Source organism: Synchiropus splendidus, chromosome 13, assembly GCF_027744825.2.
Source record: "Synchiropus splendidus isolate RoL2022-P1 chromosome 13, RoL_Sspl_1.0, whole genome shotgun sequence".
NCBI classification, from domain to species: Eukaryota; Metazoa; Chordata; class Actinopteri; order Syngnathiformes; family Callionymidae; genus Synchiropus; species Synchiropus splendidus.
The window spans coordinates 4,937,808-4,954,549 of NC_071346.1; the positions used below are offsets into that span (position 1 = coordinate 4,937,808).

A 16,742-nucleotide genomic window follows, 5' to 3' on the forward strand; every position below is an offset into this window, starting at 1 on the left:
GACATTTGAGTCAGACAAAATAAAATGCATCTTTACCTCTTAAAAGATGGATAAGGAAAGGAAGGAAATCCCTGAGAATTTTGATTAAAGGGCCTTAATAACATCCAAGTTCCACTTTAAAAAAATCAAAAACACAATTGTTGGTTCAAGATCAGCTTTATTTAACACCAAATTGAAATCTTTTCAGGTGAAAAACAAAACAGCACTTCATGTCAGAAATCTGACACCAAAAATACACATTTATATAATTTGAAACACTACATTTTTACCATTTATTTGAGGTTGCTATGAGTTGTTGACGAGGCTTTCCACCAAACACGAGCCACACCTGCAGACAGTAAACAGAGGTGAGTCGAGCAGAGATGACGTCAGGCGCTACAAAGGACACAGTGAACACTCACCATCCGCCCAGATCCAGTCAGCACAAACGACCTGGAACAATAACGACAGGAAGTGTTAATATGGGATACAAAATATAAACGTCAATACTCGCGCACAAGTGGGTCAAACCGAATCAGTGCAGTGAAGGATAATCATGAGGTTTCAGGTGAAACACGGACTCACATGCAACTCATCATCCAGGTTTGACAAAGTCTATTCAAATAAAGGCTTTGAAAAGGAGCTTGCTGCAGCTCACTGTCATTTTAGTCCCATTATAAAAAAAAAACCCAAGTCTAAATTCAAGTTCTGACTCGTGCGATCGTTGGAACTTTACTCTCAAGAGAACCGTCCAGCACGTTGTCAGCCATGCGGCGGCCGAATAAAAGCAGGAAGTGGCCGCAACTACAGAATTAACATTAAACAAACAAATAGCGCTGGACATAATTTCGCTCACCACGTGTGGCCTGCAACGGAAGGAGAAGTCGCAGCGATGTCCCTCCGCTACCCACGGACGAGAGGAGGAAAGAAAGAATACGAACCCGCGCCGTCTTTTATGCCACACAGTCACGTGACTGCGACGACAGACACTTCCTGTTTTGGAACGACAGTGGACAATTGTTGACGTCTTCCGGTTTAAAAAATTATGTTTCATTTTCAACCTTAGGTATTGACAAACTATTCATATTGTGAATAATTAAATGGTTGAAATGAAAACGAGATATAGCTTCATTGTTAAATCTAATGTGTGGCTTGAAGCGTGAGCACACAGATACATAATAATAATAGTAATTGAATAAAAAATTGAATTAATTAAACCAAGTAGCTATATTACAAAATTGTCATTTATGATGCGTTGTTATTAAATACGTATTTACTTGTCTAGTTGAAGTAGTTTTGATGCTTTGATCCTTATGCATAACACAAGATTTTCGGGTGCTCAAACAAACGTATTCACGAAATTAATTTGAGAAATTACACTGAAATTAAATGAAGCAAATTTGTAAGAATGTTTCATATCCCTCAAATTGTTCCTTTTATTAATGGTTATCAGTTCTTTTATTATACCAACACTGAAACACTTACATTTACATCGTTCGTAAACTTGGTTCGTGATAAACGGTCATAAGATTTCGTAACAGGTTGTTAAAGACTACAAAATGACGTCACTGGTCGCTCGGCTACGGAGTCCCGGTGGATGAAGTCCATGCCAGGGTCAGACCCTCCATACAGCAACGACTCGCCTGTGAAAAGGGCTTCTCAGGGCTGGTGTCTGGAGTGTTTCTGAGTGGCCATGAAAGTTCTTGTCGGTGAGTATTTTCTGCCATTTATTTCATGCTGTTTGAGGTCAAAACAACGGAACGCTAGCTGTTAGCTCATGTTAGCATTGCGTGTTACATGACGAAGCTGCAACTTCGATTCTCACTCCTCGATTGTTTGATGTCATGTTGATCAGTTTTCCCTGCGCGTAGACTAATTCTACATAAATGCCAACAATCTGTACCTGCAAATTTGACGGTCAGGTATTTGTACGCATGCGCAATGTTTTCATCACTGCCACTTTTCTGTTGAATATTGATTCTTACTGACGCATTGGATTAAGTGTAATTGCTTTTATTTGAAAGCGTTGGTATTGAAGAAGTGTGAGGGGTTCGCTGTATCATCTCTGCAGGAGGAGGATCTGGCTTTGTGGGCCGAGAACTCACACGGCTGCTCCGTGGCAAAGGTCATGAAGTCACAGTGATATCTCGCCAGCCCGGTCCTGGCAGGATCACCTGGGTACATTACCTGCTGTTTGACATCGCAGTGCTTTAATTGTAGCTTCTCACCGAACTGTGTCTCCTTGGCAGAGTCAACTGCAGTCTAGTGGACTCCCACCGTGTGACGGAGCTGTCAACTTGGCTGGAGAGGAAGTCTTGAACCCTCTGCGGTGGTGACTATCACCTCTACTAGAAGTTTTTAATGGCTCACAAAACAGTTTTCACATGGATTTTATATCCGACTTTATTATCAGATGAAGTAACACAGTCAGGTGTTGGGTGTGAGGCATCCAATAGAATAAAACTTCTTATCTTAGCTTTATGTAAACGTCTTTCTCAACTAAGAGAATTAAATATATTTGCTTCTAGGTGGAATGAGAGCTATAAGAAGGACTTGTTCTCAAGTCGCCTTGACACAACCAAAGCTCTGGCTGAAGCCATCGCAGCGTCCTCCACCCCGCCAAAGTCCTGGGTCCTGGTGACAGGCGTAGGTGAGTCTCTCTGTATTGCCATACAAATAAGAACTCCTATGAGATGACGAATGTTTTGTCCCAGCTCAGTTATCACAGCTCATCCTACTTGTGTTTTTCGGGATGTCCACCAAATGGGATGCATCAAGCAATACGTATTTAAACGAAGAAGCTTTTTTGGAGAACTGGTCTTCTGCCTGTCTGTAGCCTGATTCATGAAGCAGAATCAGCACCAGTTAAACTCTTGAGTGACTCTCCTACAGCTTGCTACAAGCCCAGTCTGACGGCCAAGTATACGGAAGACAGCGAGTGGAAGCCGTTCGACCTTCTGTCCAGGCTGGTCCAGGAGTGGGAAGCTGCTGCACTTCTGCCCGAAACTGTGACAACAACGAAACAAGTCGTCATCAGGCCTGGTAGGTGTCAGCGATTATCCTGTCAAGTTTTTGACCCGTCATTATTGTAAATGTATTGTGTTTTCCCCATTGATACCCTTATTTGCAACTACATCATTGATGGGCTGACTCTCCCCAAACAGCGCCCCCTACTGATATTAAACTTTCCCGCTATTATTGCAGGATCATTTCATAATTAAATAGAAATTTCTGTGTGCTTAATAATCCATGACGATTTAAAGATGTGAACTCCTCATGGTTCCTCCACCAGGGGCAGTGTTGGGTCGGGATGGCGGCGCCATCAAGCAAATGATGCTTCCCTTCAAACTGGGTGTTGGTGGCACCCTGGGGTCTGGGAGTCAACCGTTCCCGTGGATCCACGTGTCGGACCTGGCAGGGATCATCACCCATAGCCTTGAAAGTCCACCAGACGGCTCTGCTCATCCTCAAGTCCTGAACGGAGTGGCCCCAGCTTTGAACACCAACTACGAGTTCACTAAAGAGCTGGGTCGGCTCCTGAGGCGGCCCACCATCTTCCCCGTGCCAAGCTTCGTGCTCAACGGCCTGTTGGGTTCTGAGCGAGCCATCATTCTCACCGAGGGCCAGAAAGTGGTGCCGAAAAGAACTCTGGAGACCGGGTTTCAGTACCAGTACCCGGACCTGACCTCTGCGCTTAAAGAGATTGTTGGCTGCTGAATGTTTATATCGATGTATAAAGAAATAAAATCAGAAGTCATGAACTGTTGTCGCACTGATTCTTTCACAAGTTTATTGGGGAGTCACTGTTGAGAAGTGTTTTGATTGTTGTCCTCCGGGTTGAGAACCAGTGGCACCAGATCCCCCCACTCACTGTTCCGGGCACAGCGGTACATGTCCCTGCAGGTGACACGAGTCAGACAGTTACATAAGTACTTCTTTAAATTTCTAAGTGTCTTCGTTTGACTTGTCAACATACTTGCTGTGTTTCCTAGCTGTCACCACCAGGTGGCGCAGTTGCCCGTCAGGACAGCACATCCGACAGTGAACGTGCCGCGTCCTTCTCTGCACTGGCGAGATCAGTCGTGCCCAGTCCGGGTCGGAGTCCCCATTGGGGACCGGTGCCGCGGTCCGAGTCAGGATCAGGTAACTGAACTTCTCCGTCTGCATGTCGGGCTTCTGAACACCACAAGAATGAAGATCAAAGACGGCTCAGCAAGGTGTGGAGCTCTGACGAGTCTCACCCCAGTCAGAGGCAGAGGGTGGTGAACCTGCTGGAAGTTGCAGGGGGCCGGCGGCTTCAGCGCGAGCTTGGGACACGGCAGCTCGTGAGGACACTGGAAGACATCACAAGTACATCAACAATCAACAGCAGGGATGAAACCATGACGTGAAAGTGAACCGTACCGGAGCAAAGACGGAAGCAGGTCTGCTGTCATGGACCGTCTTCTCCTGGTTCTAGGAGCAGAGAATCGAGTCAGAAGCTGCTGATGTAAGTGAGAGGGTCTGCACTCTCACCTGCAGCAGAGCGTCTCTGACCTCCAGTAGCATCTGGTGACCTTCTCTGGTTCCGCTCTCCACCAACACCTGTGTGTGTATGAAACCCTGTGTCATTTTTTCTGATTGGGTTTGCATGTGAGGCATATTAAAGTGTGTTTAATTGTGTGTTTCTGTTTCTGCAGAGTATGTTTTTGTCTCGTGTCCTGGTCCAGACTGGCTCTGTAACTGACCAGGTATCTGTTGGTCTTTCTCCAAAGAGTGAACGCAGCTTCCTCTCGCTCCTTCATGCCAGGCAGCTCGGACAGTGTGAACGCAGCCGACACCAGGTCGAACTGGACCTGTGGGATAAATAATTCAGAGATCCGGTCGTCTCATATGAGTCACATGACTGCAGTGATCAGGTGACTACAGATGCACGATTCATTTCTGCTCGTGTTAAAACAGTTCACATGATAAAAAAAGGTGGACTGACAAGCTAGAACCGGGTCTGGTACCTTTGGAGAAAGAGGAAGAAACTGTCTGAAGTACACATGTTTGAATCTGGGCTCCCCTTCTTCTTCATCTCCTGTTGCAACAACAACATCAGTTGTATAAATAAAAGAGAGAATCATCTGTTATCAGCCAACACAGCGTGGAGCGTGGACCTCTGAGAAGTCGCTCCGCCAGAGTGTTCATGGTGCCGGAGCTGTCCACGCACACCAGCTCCTTCAGCGAGTCAGGCCAGCAGGAGTGCGACGCCCTATGAGACAGCGATTCAGAGGATGATGATTCAGAACATCACGGTGAGTTAAGACGCACTGACCAGGCCACGCTCCCCAGCCCAGACCCGAAGTCCAGCAGAGACTCGGGGGCGAACGCAGGGTCTCGCTTTTTGATCTGAGGAGCAGACACTTTATTTTTAGAACTTTTAGCAAGTGTATGCAGCTATGCCCACTAGATGGCGCACACGTAGGTGCCATCTTTAGATATGGTCACTACCTCATTCAAAGCTCTCCTCACTGCTGCGTAACCCCCAGCTAGCCGGGCTGCCATATACACTACACTAGTCTCCTCATCGTACCTGGAACACACAGATTGATACTTGGGATTTTCAACATGTCAGCGGCAGAAACACTGCAGCTACACCCGCAACTGGATCAGGAAAACAAAGTAAGTATTTTACTTGATGGGGGTCCAGCGGTACGTCGTTCTTCGGAGCTCAGACAGCACTCTCCTCTGGATTTGTTCCTCTAGAGCTGGCTCATCATCATCTGCATATAAAAGGCACGAGCAGAGTTTCACAACCAACATTGTGTGGAGCGTATGAGTCACTCACCGCCTCGCTTCAACATAGCTTTCTCCCACAGCTCCTTTTCCAGACCCACGGCCTTCTTCCTCAGAGCAGACTCCTCCACCGCTCTTTTCCTGCTCCACAGGACGTTCTTCATACGATGAGCTTGCTCTTCAAGTTGTGGAATGTTCGCTTCTGCAGGGTGGGATTAGTGAGCATGACCAGACATCAGAAGAAAAAGGTGTCAATGAAATAAACAAACCTACTCTTGATGACGGAGCACGCAGCTGCCTGAAGCTCCACAGGAAGCCGCAGAGTCTTCATGCCGCTGATGCCCGGGTGTCGTTTGTGTTGGTTCCCCTTCAGGAAGTCTGCCTGGGGTTGTACTCTTGCCTCTGCAGTCATTGCCTGGGAAATAATGTTGGAGATATATGGACAAATTTGAACTGAAAATTCTTCACAAACCACAGAATATTACTGACTATATGAATGGTTTGGATTGTAATAGCCAGGAAAGAAATGCGTACATAATGATTCCTTGTTTTATAAAACTACGATGCAAAACGTCTAGTTTATTAGTTTCAGATGTAGTCGAAGGGCTTTTTTCGGTGCCTGACCTCTGTCATAGTGATGATGCGTTCAATGACACCCGCAAACTTCACTCACCCTCTGCATCATCCTCATCACGCTCGTCCGGTGACACAACAAACTGACTCTGAAGCTCCGAGAAGACATTTTAAAAACACCTTTCTCTTTCAATTAAAAAGGTCTATGAGAATCCCAGAGCGGAGCACATTTGCTTTCACGGTTCCATCAACAAAATAATTCCGACAACTCCACAGGCGGAACATTTACCATCAATGTTATGTTCCGCTCGATCGTGAAATCTTCCGATAGCTCACTCGGTTGTCTTTCTGTTCACAGTATTATTTTAACACGCTTTGTGCTGAGTCTGTGAAGAATGACATCATTTGAAACAAAGGCTCTACTGGAAGTCTTTCCTGGATGATTGAGCTTCTATTTCTGCGAACTGTGCAGAGAACATTTTTCTATTTTTCTGTGCTCTTCATTCTGTCGCTACAAAGCTGACGACAACCGATCAGAATGGAAATCTTACGATCTTTGGGTAGCACCGTCTTTCAGCTCAGCTCTTCCGTCACCTCGATACTGTGTGCTATAGGCAACAAATTAAAAAAAAACATTAAATAGCGTTGGATCAAAAACGGCAACGAGTCGTCCTCCTCTTATTATACGATCTTTTGCACCGGCGCGGAAGTCTTTTAGAAAGTTTCCCGCCCACCTTCTCGCAGCCAGTTTCTCTTCTACGTTTCTTCGCATTTAAACCTACATTACACGATATGAGGCGAAACAGGAGCGCCAGGTGTAAACGCAATAATGCCACAGGAGAAGAAGAAGACGTTCCCAAAACCACTGGTGAGTTCTGGAGCCGGTTTGCGAGCGTGCGCATGAACAGTGGTGGACATGTCCGGACATGGAGACTACGATGCACACGGTCGAAATGCACTCGAATATAAGGAGTCTGCAGACATTAGTAAATCATAACATTAGTAAATCATACAAAAATATTGCGAGAGTGGTTAAATGTTAACGATAAAGACATGCCCCTGACTATCACTTGTCAGCAGTGTGGCAGTGGCAGGGAGACCAGGATCAGTGGGAACCTTACTCCTCAGCCGATAGCTCCCTGCTGGACGCCGCTGTCGCCTCAGGACAGACCTCACTGTCTCTTACCGCACCCTCCGGGACCGTCTATGATGTGGACCTGAAGAAGATGATTCAGACGAACCCTGTCACCAAGTACAAGAGGAAGATTCGCTGTCATGTGGTGAAACCAGGTCTGTGTTTTGTTTCAAGTTTTGTGACTCAGGTGGGCTACAATTTTCGTGTTGTTTTCAGAAAACGCGGTGGATGACAGCGGAGAAATAACTAAAAATGCCGCGTCAATTAAAGAGGAAGAGGAGGAGAGTGAAGATCAGCCTCCTGCCAAGAGGAAACGAGGCAGAGCTAAGAGCCAAGCAACAGCTGACAAACAACCCAAAGAGGAAATAAAAACAGAAGGTGAGTCTTCATCACTCGTGATGTTTATGTCTAAATAAAATATCCAGCTCAAGCTGTTGTGTTCTCAGAGGTGGTGAGGACGGTGGTGATGAAGGGAAAAGCTCCGGTGGACCCAGAGTGTAAAGCCAAAGTCGGAAAGGTGAAGTCTCTTCTTGTGGAGCACATCAATGATAACTTGTTTGTCGTGTGTCGGACAAAATAGAGGATTGTTGTTTCTGTTTGTCCTCATCAGGCTCATGTCTACAGCGAGGGCAGTGATGTTTACGATGTGATGTTGAACCAGGTAACCAACAGAACATAGTGTGTGATGTTGTGAACACATACATATAAACCATGCGCTGGACCTTTGTACATGAGCAGCTCCCTCCACGACCTGACGCAGACAAATAGAGGATGGATGGATAGAAACTTAAGAACATCTTGTTTCTCTCAGACGAACCTTCAATTCAACAACAACAAATATTACTTGATTCAGCTCCTGAAGGATGACAGCTCCAAGCTCTACAGTGTGTGGATGAGGTGGGGCAGAGGTGAGCCCAGAGATCCTGTCGTCTTTGTCCCCATGAAAATGAAGCTCATTTTCCTTTCTTCAGTGGGCAAAGTGGGTCAGAACAGTCTGACGTTGTGCGGTGGCGATCTGATGAAGGCCAAAGACCTCTTCAAGAAAAAGTTAGTTTGTGTTTGTGTCGTGTTTTAATATGATTCAAATAAATTGTTGGTGATGCAGGTTCCTGGACAAGACCAAGAACGAGTGGGACGACAGGGCTCAGTTTGAGAAGGTGGCTGGAAAGTACGACATGGTGCAGATGGACTACAGCGCTCCTGAGAAGGTGAGCTGATCTTTAGAAGGTGGAGGGACCAGTGTAGAGAGAGAGGACGAGGGGCGGAGGAAAGAGGGAGAGTGTAAGGGACTGGCGGGAAGGATAGGTAGATGAGTGAAGAAGGACAAGAGGCAGAGGAGGTGAGGGCGAAGGAAGGTACAAAATAGAAAAAGGTAGAGATGATAAAGTGAAAGAGGAAAAGTAAAAACGCTGCCTCTGCCTGTTTCAGGAGGAGAGCCAGGTGGACAGCCCAGTCACCAAAAGAGAGTCAACGCTGCATGAGAAGGTCCGCTCTCTGCTGGAGCTCATCTGTGACCTGAAGGCGATGGAGGAGTGTGTGCTGGAGATGAAGTTCGACACCCGCAAAGCTCCTCTTGGTCAGAACCTTCCTCCCCCTCGTCCGTTGTTTCGCTGAGCTAACTTCCTCCGGCCCCCTCCTGCAGGCAAGCTGACGACAGAGCAGATCCGCGCTGGCTACACGGCGCTGCAGAGGATCGAGTCCTGTCTGAAGAAGAAGGGCAGCAACAAAGAGCTGCTGGAGGCCTGCAACCAGTTCTACACCCGCATCCCTCATGACTTCGGGTCAGAACCTTAAATGAAAGTGTACTTGAGCAGGAGAGGAGGAAAAGAGATGAAGTTGGAAAAGGAGGAGAATGGATGGTTGAAGGAAGAGACAGAATGAAGTATGAAAGAAGAACTGCGGTCTCCTGGTCATGTGGTGATTCTGTGTCTGCAGCTTGAGGACTCCTCCGCTGATTCGCACTGAAGACGAGCTGAAGGAGAAAATCTCTCTGCTTGAGGTGAGACGATGACAATGTTGCTCTCTGAGACATTCCTGCGTCAGGTGATGGTTCCGTTGGTTCTAAATCTCCTGTTGAAACTGTCCGTCAGGCACTGAGCGACATCCAGATCGCGGTGAAGATGGTCCAGTCCGGCAAAGACGACGGCGAACATCCTCTGGACCAACAGTACCGAGCGCTCCGCTGTCAACTGGACCCACTGGACTCCAGCAGCCACGAGTACCAGGTTCTGGCCCACTCCCCCACACTCTCCTGTCTTCCCTTCATTTGTTCTTTCATGCATTCATTCATCAGTTCATCATCCTTCATCCATTCATACACAATCTAACAAATATTCATTTATTCACCCACCAATAATTACAAATAATTCAACCTTCTTCCTAAGTCTCCTTTCAAAATGTTCACCCATTCATTCTTTCAATCCTTAGCCAGTCATCTTCTCACATTCATTCAGCCAGCCATCTATTCTTTCATGTTATTACTCATCATTAACCTCTTATTATCCTGTCATCATTCTTTCACTCCTCCTTTCATCACACCATCACCAGCTCAGTCATTATTCATCCTCTCATCTTTAAATTGTATCCCTCCACTCAATGTTCTTCTCATCATTTTTTAGCCATCATGCATTCACCCATTATTTATCGTCTTTATTGTCCATTCCCGACTCATTCTTTCATTCATCTTTGAGATTCTTTTCACAAAATAGAAGTGGAATTATTCAGGAATGAAACTCAGTGAATCCAAACTCACGGAACTAACTTAATACAAACTGTTTTGTGAAGGTACTGGAGCGGTACCTTCAGTCCACTCACGCTCCGACCCACTCGGACTACACCATGACGATTCTGGACATTTTCTCGGTGGACCGCGATGGAGAGCGTGGCAGCTTCCTGTCGGACATACACAACAGGTGACGTCTCAGTTCGCCTGGCCCCAAACATTTTGACTTTTGTTGAGAGTTTGTTCTGCTTCTGGTCCAGAGCTCTGTTGTGGCATGGGTCCCGCATGTCCAACTGGGTCGGAATCCTCAGCCAGGGACTCAGAGTGGCACCACCCGAGGCTCCAGTCACTGGCTACATGGTAGGAACATCTTCACCCTTTCATTTGGGCTAAAAGGTTCTCTCACTGGCTTTGCAATTCAGCCATTCATCCAGCGCTATCATCTAACCGTGATCAAACCATCATTCATCCATTCATGTTTAAGTTTTTTTTGTTCATTAATCCATCCATTATATACAATATACTGGACTTTTTTCTCGCGGTCTGAATCCTGCGGCTTATACAATGATGCGGCTAATATAAGGATTTTTACTAGAGATGCTCCAATTGATCGGCCACCGATTATGAAAGGCTGACCTCAACGTGATCGGTGAAGGACGATCACTGCCTGTCATTGCCGATCACAAAATCCGATCACATGTGACAGCCATCACTCTGATGAAGCACCTGAAACTTTTGCAAACCAGAGTGGGAACTTACATAAAAGAGGTTGAAGACCGCTGCTTCCTGTGTCTCGGAGCGTCCCTTATTTTTACAGTCTAAAGAGCGTCATGCTGGCAAAAATATTGAGCTTTGTCACATCAAACTGATGACATCATGGGCATTTTATTTACCTTTAAAGCACTAAAATTGCGCTGTTTACGACTGCGTGTCCGCAGCTCTGCCAGCAGAGACGATCTACTGGAGGGTGAGAACAGCGCATTTTGAACTTTTCAAATGTAAATCAGATGTGAGGAGTTCATGATTCAAGTTCAGAACATTGCCGAGATTGTTTCATGACTCAGTCTCGATGCTGGATCCTGTTTTCAAAACTAGAACTGGAGGATCACTAGAAGTGACCCTCATGCATTTTCTGCGGCGCAGACAGCACCAGTGCGCCTGCCGCTTATGTACGAAAAAGATATATTTTCCTTCTAAAATTTCATGGGTGCGGCTCATATTCCGGTGCGCTCTGTAGTATTTTTTCTATTTGTGCAGGCTGAAGCCCTATCATTTTTAATGTAGTCATCTGCTGGCGACATCATCATTCACTTTTGTTGTTTACTTATTCTTTTTCTAGTGTTTGCACATTTATTTTGAAATTATTCATCCCTTCATCACACATGATAATTCCATAGTTAATCACCCATTCATCAGTTATGAGCATGTCATCAGTTCTTCATGGGACCAGAGCGTTGTTCATCCATCCATGTGCTCGTTTTTCAGTTTGGCAAAGGGATCTATTTTGCCGACATGTCGTCCAAGAGCGCCAACTACTGTTTCGCTAACAGCAGCGGGAAGGTTGGGCTGCTGCTTCTGTGTGAGGTCAGTTCTGATCGCAAGGGAGCCGCCGACGCCGGGGACCCTGTCTCACCTGTGTGTGTGTGTGTGTGTGTGTGTGTCCAGGTGGCTCTGGGCGACGCTAATGAGCTGCTGGACGCCAACTACGAGGCCAACAAACTTCCTGAGGGAAAACACAGCACCAAAGGAGTGGGCCAAACTGGACCGGACCCTGCCAACGCCGTCACCCTGTAAGTCACTGATCTGGAAATTCATTTTTCCATATGAAAATGAAGACATTAAGTGCTGTCACTTGCTCCTCCTCAGCGACGGTGTGACGGTTCCGATGGGTCCGGGTGTGAAGAGCGGTTCGACCCGAAGCACCGGCTACTCCCTCCTCTACAATGAGTTCATCGTCTACAACCCCGCACAGGTCCGCATGCGGTACCTGCTGAGGATCCAGTTCAACTACTCGTCGCTCTGGTGATGTCATCACTCCGCGCCTCCAGGTATAGACACCGTGTGGCACTCTTCACTGTCTTTTATGGATCTTTGAGGGGAAACATGCTTCCTTAAATAGTCAGAACGTAGACAGGAAGTGATGACGGTTGTTCAAAGACAGGAAACAGGTGTGTTCCAAACCATCAATAAATGTTTTGTACAAATATTTCTTGTTTTTCTCCCTCTATTTATTCTGTCCGTTATTTCTCCTTCAAACTTTCATTTTTTTTGTGTTTCACAGCTTTGTATATTCAACTTTGTTGCCACAAACAAAAAAAATGTTTTCTTTGACTCACTCTCAATCCAATTTTTGAGTTTTCCTTTTCTGAACTTAAATTCCAGGAACATTTTTCATTTGTAACTTGAAACCCATTTTCCAAGTGTTGAGTTCAAAGTTGTTTTATGTTCCTTGACTCTATTTCAAGACTAATTTTGCTTCACTTTGCTTCAATTGTTTTCTGAATCTCAGGTTTTGATCCTGAAATTATTTTCTAACTCTGTTGTTTGTCTGATTCAACATTTATTTGAATCGTGACAAGTTCTCTGCGCCTCAGTTCGTTCGAATCACTTCTTCTTCTGAACCTTGACTCTCAATCTGAACCTGTTTTCCACATCAGTTCATCATCTGAATCGTGGCACTCATGCTCCGGATCTGTTATCGACCTCCATTTAGTTGCTGAGTCATGAGTCTTGTAGTTCTCAGCTGGGGTTCCGATTCACAACTAGATTGCTGCCGAGTCTCTCAAATACTTGCCGCGGTCACTGTCAACGGTTCATCATCATGACAAAATGTCTACATGAAAATAGGCCGCCGTCCTTCAACATTTTTATTTATTCTTGTGCCAAAATAAGACAGACAATTGTTTGTTTGTCACAAAAGAGTCTGTACCGCAGTGACTCACGAAACAAGCAACAAGTTTCACAGATGATCACAGACAAGCTAATGTCTCCAGCAGTGCTCACGTGGTTCAAGCGTCCGTCACAGTTTCACCTCCTTCCCAAAAGGAAGAGGAAGATGAGGACGATGTCCAAGTAAATCTTGAGCGCGGCAGAGATGTAATCCTCGGGATCCATGTCGCCCGTCATTATCACGGCGCAGTCGCCGGCCAGGAACTGGAAGAGGACCAATCCAATGTTTAATTTTTCACCATCCATCTCTTTTTTAGGCTTCATGAATCATTATCTCGACTCTTTCTGATTCTCGACTGCTCTCTTCAGTTTCTGGTCGCTGAATCTTGACTCGTTCTTTTCCTTCTCGACTTAATGCGCTGATTTGTTCCCCCAAATATCAACTCCTTTTAGACTCCACTCCTGATCCAGATTAGTTCTCGGCTCTGTCGGGTATTTTTCCTGCCGTCACAAGGTTAAATCTGCTGCTGACCCTTCAAGCATGACAGACTGTGGACATACCATCGCGTAGAGAAGCGCGCCCAGACAGCCGTAGGCGATGTCGGCCATGTGGTCGTAGTAGAAGGAGGAGAAGACTCCGAACATGAAGAGATCCACCAGCAGAATCAGCCCCAGACCGTAGCAGCAGCTCAAGTCGAAGCGGGTCTGGAGAGATCAGAAGTGTTATAGATCGAAACAAGCTGGTGAAACATGGTGACCTCTGACCTGCACTGAGAAAATGATGATGGCCAGGGAGATGGCCAGAGTCACTGCCATGGTGATCACGACGGCGAGCGTGTCGTGGTAGGAGGCGACGGTTCCCACCATGAAGGACAGACTCACTGTGACCACAGCCTGGAAACACAAGTTCAGATTCAGGAAATGTGAAAACCAGGAAAAAAAAATGAGTTGATGAAATTATAGAGGTGAATCTGAAAATGAATGGAATGGAGGACATGAAAAAGTTTGGAGAAGAAGTTTGATGCGAGACCCACCAGGCCCAGGATGTTCCACGGGTGTCGCCGACTCAGCGACTTGCAGCAGGAGAGGGAGATGGCAACAAAGGCGAAGACAAAGAAGGAGCTGAGGTAGATCCAGATGCTGGACTGGATCGCCTTCTTGACGACGGTGGAGTAGGTGAACAGACACACCATGCTGAAGGTGAAGAGCAGCTGCAGCGTCAGGATGCTGAAGACCTGAGAGGAGACGGGAGAGGCTGTCACATGACAACATCTGGGCGGAGCTGACACCGTCCCGCACAGGTCGCACACCTTTCTGATGAACGCCCGTCTCACTGTCTTGTCGTCGAACGCGGATGGCGTCTCCGCCAGCGGTGCTTCTGAAGCATTGGGTTTGTCGTCGGGGAGACACTGGTCTTCTCCTGGAGGCGGATCCACGCAGAATCCATCGCTCTCACCCTCGGCCACAGGGACGGGCTCTACTGCTTCTGTGTACGTAGGCGGCGGCAATGGTGGGGCTTCATACGGAGGTGGTGTCACATCTGGTGACGGAAAACTCTCGACAGTCGAGTCCCCAGACATACTGAAGCAGGGGAGAGGTTCAGCTGTGACTGACAGTATTCATGGGATAAGCTCTGTTAAAACACAACTTTGTACTTTACTTTGGTGCATTTTGAAGAAAGATGGCATTGATGCAGTTGGATGAAAAATAAATAAAGAAAACTTTTCCCTGGTACAGATTTGAATTCAAATTAAAAAAAAAAATACAATTTTATTTTTAAAACAGTTCTCTAGATGAAAAATTTAACAAAATTAAAAACAAATTGGGTTAAATTGTATTTTTTCTGATCTATGGAGACACATTTTTTTATTGTTCTTCCTAGTTAGTAAGTGTAGTAGAAAAATCAAATGAATGCTATTTTTGTTTGTGGTTTACCAACAAAAACAAGTTGACCTATAGAAACATCTCCACTCTGGCTGGACTCCAAAATGTCAACATTCAGTATTCTCACAGGAAATTTCCAAAGTTTGGTCACACTTCCTTCCAGAGGCTTCACACATCACTTCCTGTTACACAGCAGCAACAGGTACATTTGCATCACTTCCTACCTTCGTTCGCGCAATTACGGCAACGCTCACATTTCTACATCGGGACTGAGTATGTTTTTTTTTCTGTCACTCCTCCATGATACAGAGTCCAGTTTGTCAATCACTGACAACATTATGACCCGGTGATTCCCGTCATGGATTTCAGCGTACACAAACTATATCATCACATTTCATCCAAGTGAAATGAGATTTACTCATCCGTACTGTCCGTTTTTACAAAATAATGACCCTATTTACATGTGACGTCATGTCCAGGGTGAGCCCCACCCCTCGTAGCTGCGATACTAATGATACATTTGAATGCTTGGCATCAAAATGCATTCTCACAGTATAATTACAGTATAATAACAGCATATTTTTGGAAAATGTAATTTACAATATTGAATATCACGTCTGCATAATGCGTACAATTCACTATGTAATTCCATGTTCATGAAGTACAACCTGCACGATCAAATATTTGTACTATATATATATAATTGTAATATTGTGTTCAATAAAATATTCTCTCCGACCTGAAGAATGTCTTTATACATGGCTCATATCAAGCGGTCTCTTACCTTCAGCGCTGATCAGGTCTCTGAGGTGACTCGGCTCTGCGTGCTCAGACTTTTAAAGACTCAGTGGTGAAGCAAGAGAGAGGACCTGAGCAGAGCTGGAAGTGAGTTGCTCCACTTGATCGCGTCAGTACCTTGGGTGGGGGGCTTCCGGCTTCTCCTCGACAATCCAGTATTGAGAAAGTAAGCCCAATATTTCAACAATTCAAATGGTGTTCAGTGTGTAGCCTGCTGTTCTTTTTCAAAATTTTGATTTTTGGTTCCCTTAAAGTCACTTCTATCAAGCAAAGCCTTCCTTAGTTATTTAACTCACTCCATGTTTTGGAGGGAAAAACAAACTTGCTTATTAGCGCTTAGCTACATTGTTTTTCTATCTGCATATTTATTAATTGACTAAACACTTAAGTCTATTTCTACTTTAATTTTAAGTGTTTGAGTGTTGTGGCCGAGTAAATTGTTTTGTAAACTTTGCCAACCGTTTACAAAACAAGAGAGCTAGCGCTAAAGCTAACACTGGCCGTCGTGCATGAGAGTTTTGATTAAAATCCTGATAGTGTTGTTTCGTAGTCACATCTGTGTGGTTTGATGAACGTGATTGTCAACATGTAGAGAGTGAGAACGTGAGTCACAGAAGTTTCTGTGGTTGTTTGCGAGGTCATGCTGAGGTGTGTGACGCTCTTTATTAACTTTTTGCTCAGATGATTTTTAAAGGTTATTGACTCTTGAACTTATTCTAAACGTACTTTTTCCACCACAAAAACTTGCTCTATTTTCTGACTGTTACTCGTTTTACAACCTTTCTATTTTTACAATCTCATCTTCAGTTTGGTCGACTACTGCGTGACCATTATCATTTCAGTTTCATAAACAAATATCTGCAAAATTAAATCCACGAAAAACTTTCTAACACGGCGCCTCAGCGTTGCTTCTCCGAGTAACGAATGAAACAGCACCATCTGCTGTTCTTTTGTTCCTACTGTGGAAAGAAAATGCTTGGAGACAGGCTTTTTGTCTCTGAA

The 16,742-nt window shown here is 45.4% G+C and overlaps 4 protein-coding genes and 1 long non-coding RNA gene across 9 annotated transcripts; 2 read left to right on the forward strand and 3 right to left on the reverse strand.

Annotated features, from left to right (window-relative positions):
• Positions 1-149: 149 nt before the first annotated feature.
• On the reverse strand, positions 150-962 carry LOC128769959 (uncharacterized). The gene is made up of 3 exons (XR_008416439.1): positions 836-962; positions 402-432; positions 150-328 (listed from the first exon to the last, which is right to left on the reverse strand). It is a non-coding gene; the product is annotated as an uncharacterized LOC128769959 (long non-coding RNA).
• A 580-nt stretch (positions 963-1,542) lies between these two features.
• Positions 1,543-3,730, forward strand: sdr39u1 (short chain dehydrogenase/reductase family 39U, member 1). Its single transcript, XM_053883106.1, has 6 exons — positions 1,543-1,688; positions 2,051-2,157; positions 2,229-2,311; positions 2,508-2,629; positions 2,872-3,021; positions 3,272-3,730. Exons 1-6 carry the CDS (start codon positions 1,673-1,675, stop codon positions 3,694-3,696), a joined length of 903 nt encoding a protein of 300 aa, XP_053739081.1. The 5' UTR covers positions 1,543-1,672; the 3' UTR covers positions 3,697-3,730.
• A 12-nt stretch (positions 3,731-3,742) lies between these two features.
• On the reverse strand, positions 3,743-6,570 carry mettl17 (methyltransferase like 17). Of its 2 annotated transcripts, XM_053883108.1 has the most exons (14): positions 6,413-6,570; positions 6,013-6,154; positions 5,792-5,941; positions 5,639-5,726; positions 5,455-5,536; positions 5,279-5,352; positions 5,121-5,215; positions 4,971-5,041; positions 4,707-4,814; positions 4,495-4,563; positions 4,384-4,434; positions 4,221-4,313; positions 3,956-4,155; positions 3,743-3,876 (listed from the first exon to the last, which is right to left on the reverse strand). In XM_053883108.1, exons 1-14 carry the CDS (start codon positions 6,479-6,481, stop codon positions 3,780-3,782), a joined length of 1,389 nt encoding a protein of 462 aa, XP_053739083.1. In that variant the 5' UTR covers positions 6,482-6,570; the 3' UTR covers positions 3,743-3,779. The 2 variants fall into 2 exon arrangements, with proteins under 2 accessions (XP_053739083.1, XP_053739084.1); XM_053883109.1 differs by lacking the exon at positions 6,413-6,570 and having other exon boundaries at positions 6,009-6,112.
• A 441-nt stretch (positions 6,571-7,011) lies between these two features.
• Positions 7,012-12,584, forward strand: parp2 (poly (ADP-ribose) polymerase 2). Of its 2 annotated transcripts, none has more exons than XM_053883069.1 (17): positions 7,012-7,180; positions 7,393-7,602; positions 7,664-7,825; positions 7,894-7,964; positions 8,058-8,108; positions 8,259-8,355; positions 8,419-8,494; positions 8,553-8,655; positions 8,876-9,023; positions 9,090-9,228; positions 9,383-9,446; positions 9,538-9,672; positions 10,232-10,359; positions 10,430-10,529; positions 11,655-11,753; positions 11,835-11,959; positions 12,036-12,581. In XM_053883069.1, the coding sequence occupies exons 1-17, from the start codon at positions 7,105-7,107 to the stop codon at positions 12,193-12,195; spliced, it is 1,944 nt and encodes a 647-aa protein (XP_053739044.1). In that variant the 5' UTR covers positions 7,012-7,104; the 3' UTR covers positions 12,196-12,581. The 2 variants fall into 2 exon arrangements, with proteins under 2 accessions (XP_053739044.1, XP_053739043.1); XM_053883068.1 differs by having other exon boundaries at positions 7,015-7,180; positions 7,390-7,602; positions 12,036-12,584.
• Positions 12,585-13,030: 446 nt separating this feature from the next.
• On the reverse strand, positions 13,031-15,998 carry si:ch211-284o19.8 (protein lifeguard 1). Of its 3 annotated transcripts, XM_053883071.1 has the most exons (7): positions 15,858-15,998; positions 15,727-15,775; positions 14,369-14,639; positions 14,093-14,293; positions 13,824-13,952; positions 13,620-13,763; positions 13,031-13,322 (listed from the first exon to the last, which is right to left on the reverse strand). In XM_053883071.1, the coding sequence occupies exons 3-7, from the start codon at positions 14,636-14,638 to the stop codon at positions 13,197-13,199; spliced, it is 870 nt and encodes a 289-aa protein (XP_053739046.1). In that variant the 5' UTR covers position 14,639; positions 15,727-15,775; positions 15,858-15,998; the 3' UTR covers positions 13,031-13,196. The 3 variants fall into 3 exon arrangements, with proteins under 3 accessions (XP_053739046.1, XP_053739045.1, XP_053739047.1); XM_053883070.1 differs by lacking the exon at positions 15,858-15,998 and having other exon boundaries at positions 15,727-15,844; XM_053883072.1 differs by lacking the exons at positions 15,727-15,775; positions 15,858-15,998 and having other exon boundaries at positions 14,369-14,769.
• Positions 15,999-16,742: the final 744 nt, after the last annotated feature.

Excerpts from the sequence above, each read along its gene's own strand:
- sdr39u1 (XM_053883106.1), top strand. Across the intron at positions 2,312-2,507 it reads GTCTTGAACCCTCTGCGGTG|GTGGAATGAGAGCTATAAGA; the intron begins GTGACTATCACC and ends ATTTGCTTCTAG. Across the intron at positions 2,630-2,871 it reads GGTCCTGGTGACAGGCGTAG|CTTGCTACAAGCCCAGTCTG; the intron begins GTGAGTCTCTCT and ends ACTCTCCTACAG.
- mettl17 (XM_053883108.1), bottom strand. The coding sequence starts at position 6,481 with ATGTCTTCTCGGAGCTTCAGAGTCAGTTTGTTGTGTCACCGGACGAGC. Across the intron at positions 5,353-5,454 it reads TGAGGAGAGCTTTGAATGAG|ATCAAAAAGCGAGACCCTGC; the intron begins GTAGTGACCATA and ends TCTGCTCCTCAG. Across the intron at positions 4,314-4,383 it reads CTGCTTCCGTCTTTGCTCCG|TGTCCTCACGAGCTGCCGTG; the intron begins GTACGGTTCACT and ends GATGTCTTCCAG.
- parp2 (XM_053883068.1), top strand. The coding sequence starts at position 7,105 with ATGAGGCGAAACAGGAGCGCCAGGTGTAAACGCAATAATGCCACAGGA. Across the intron at positions 7,826-7,893 it reads AGAGGAAATAAAAACAGAAG|AGGTGGTGAGGACGGTGGTG; the intron begins GTGAGTCTTCAT and ends TTGTGTTCTCAG. Across the intron at positions 10,530-11,654 it reads CTCCAGTCACTGGCTACATG|TTTGGCAAAGGGATCTATTT; the intron begins GTAGGAACATCT and ends CTCGTTTTTCAG.
- si:ch211-284o19.8 (XM_053883071.1), bottom strand. The coding sequence starts at position 14,638 with ATGTCTGGGGACTCGACTGTCGAGAGTTTTCCGTCACCAGATGTGACA. Across the intron at positions 14,294-14,368 it reads GACGGGCGTTCATCAGAAAG|GTCTTCAGCATCCTGACGCT; the intron begins GTGTGCGACCTG and ends GTCTCCTCTCAG. Across the intron at positions 13,323-13,619 it reads GCGCGCTTCTCTACGCGATG|TTCCTGGCCGGCGACTGCGC; the intron begins GTATGTCCACAG and ends GTCCTCTTCCAG.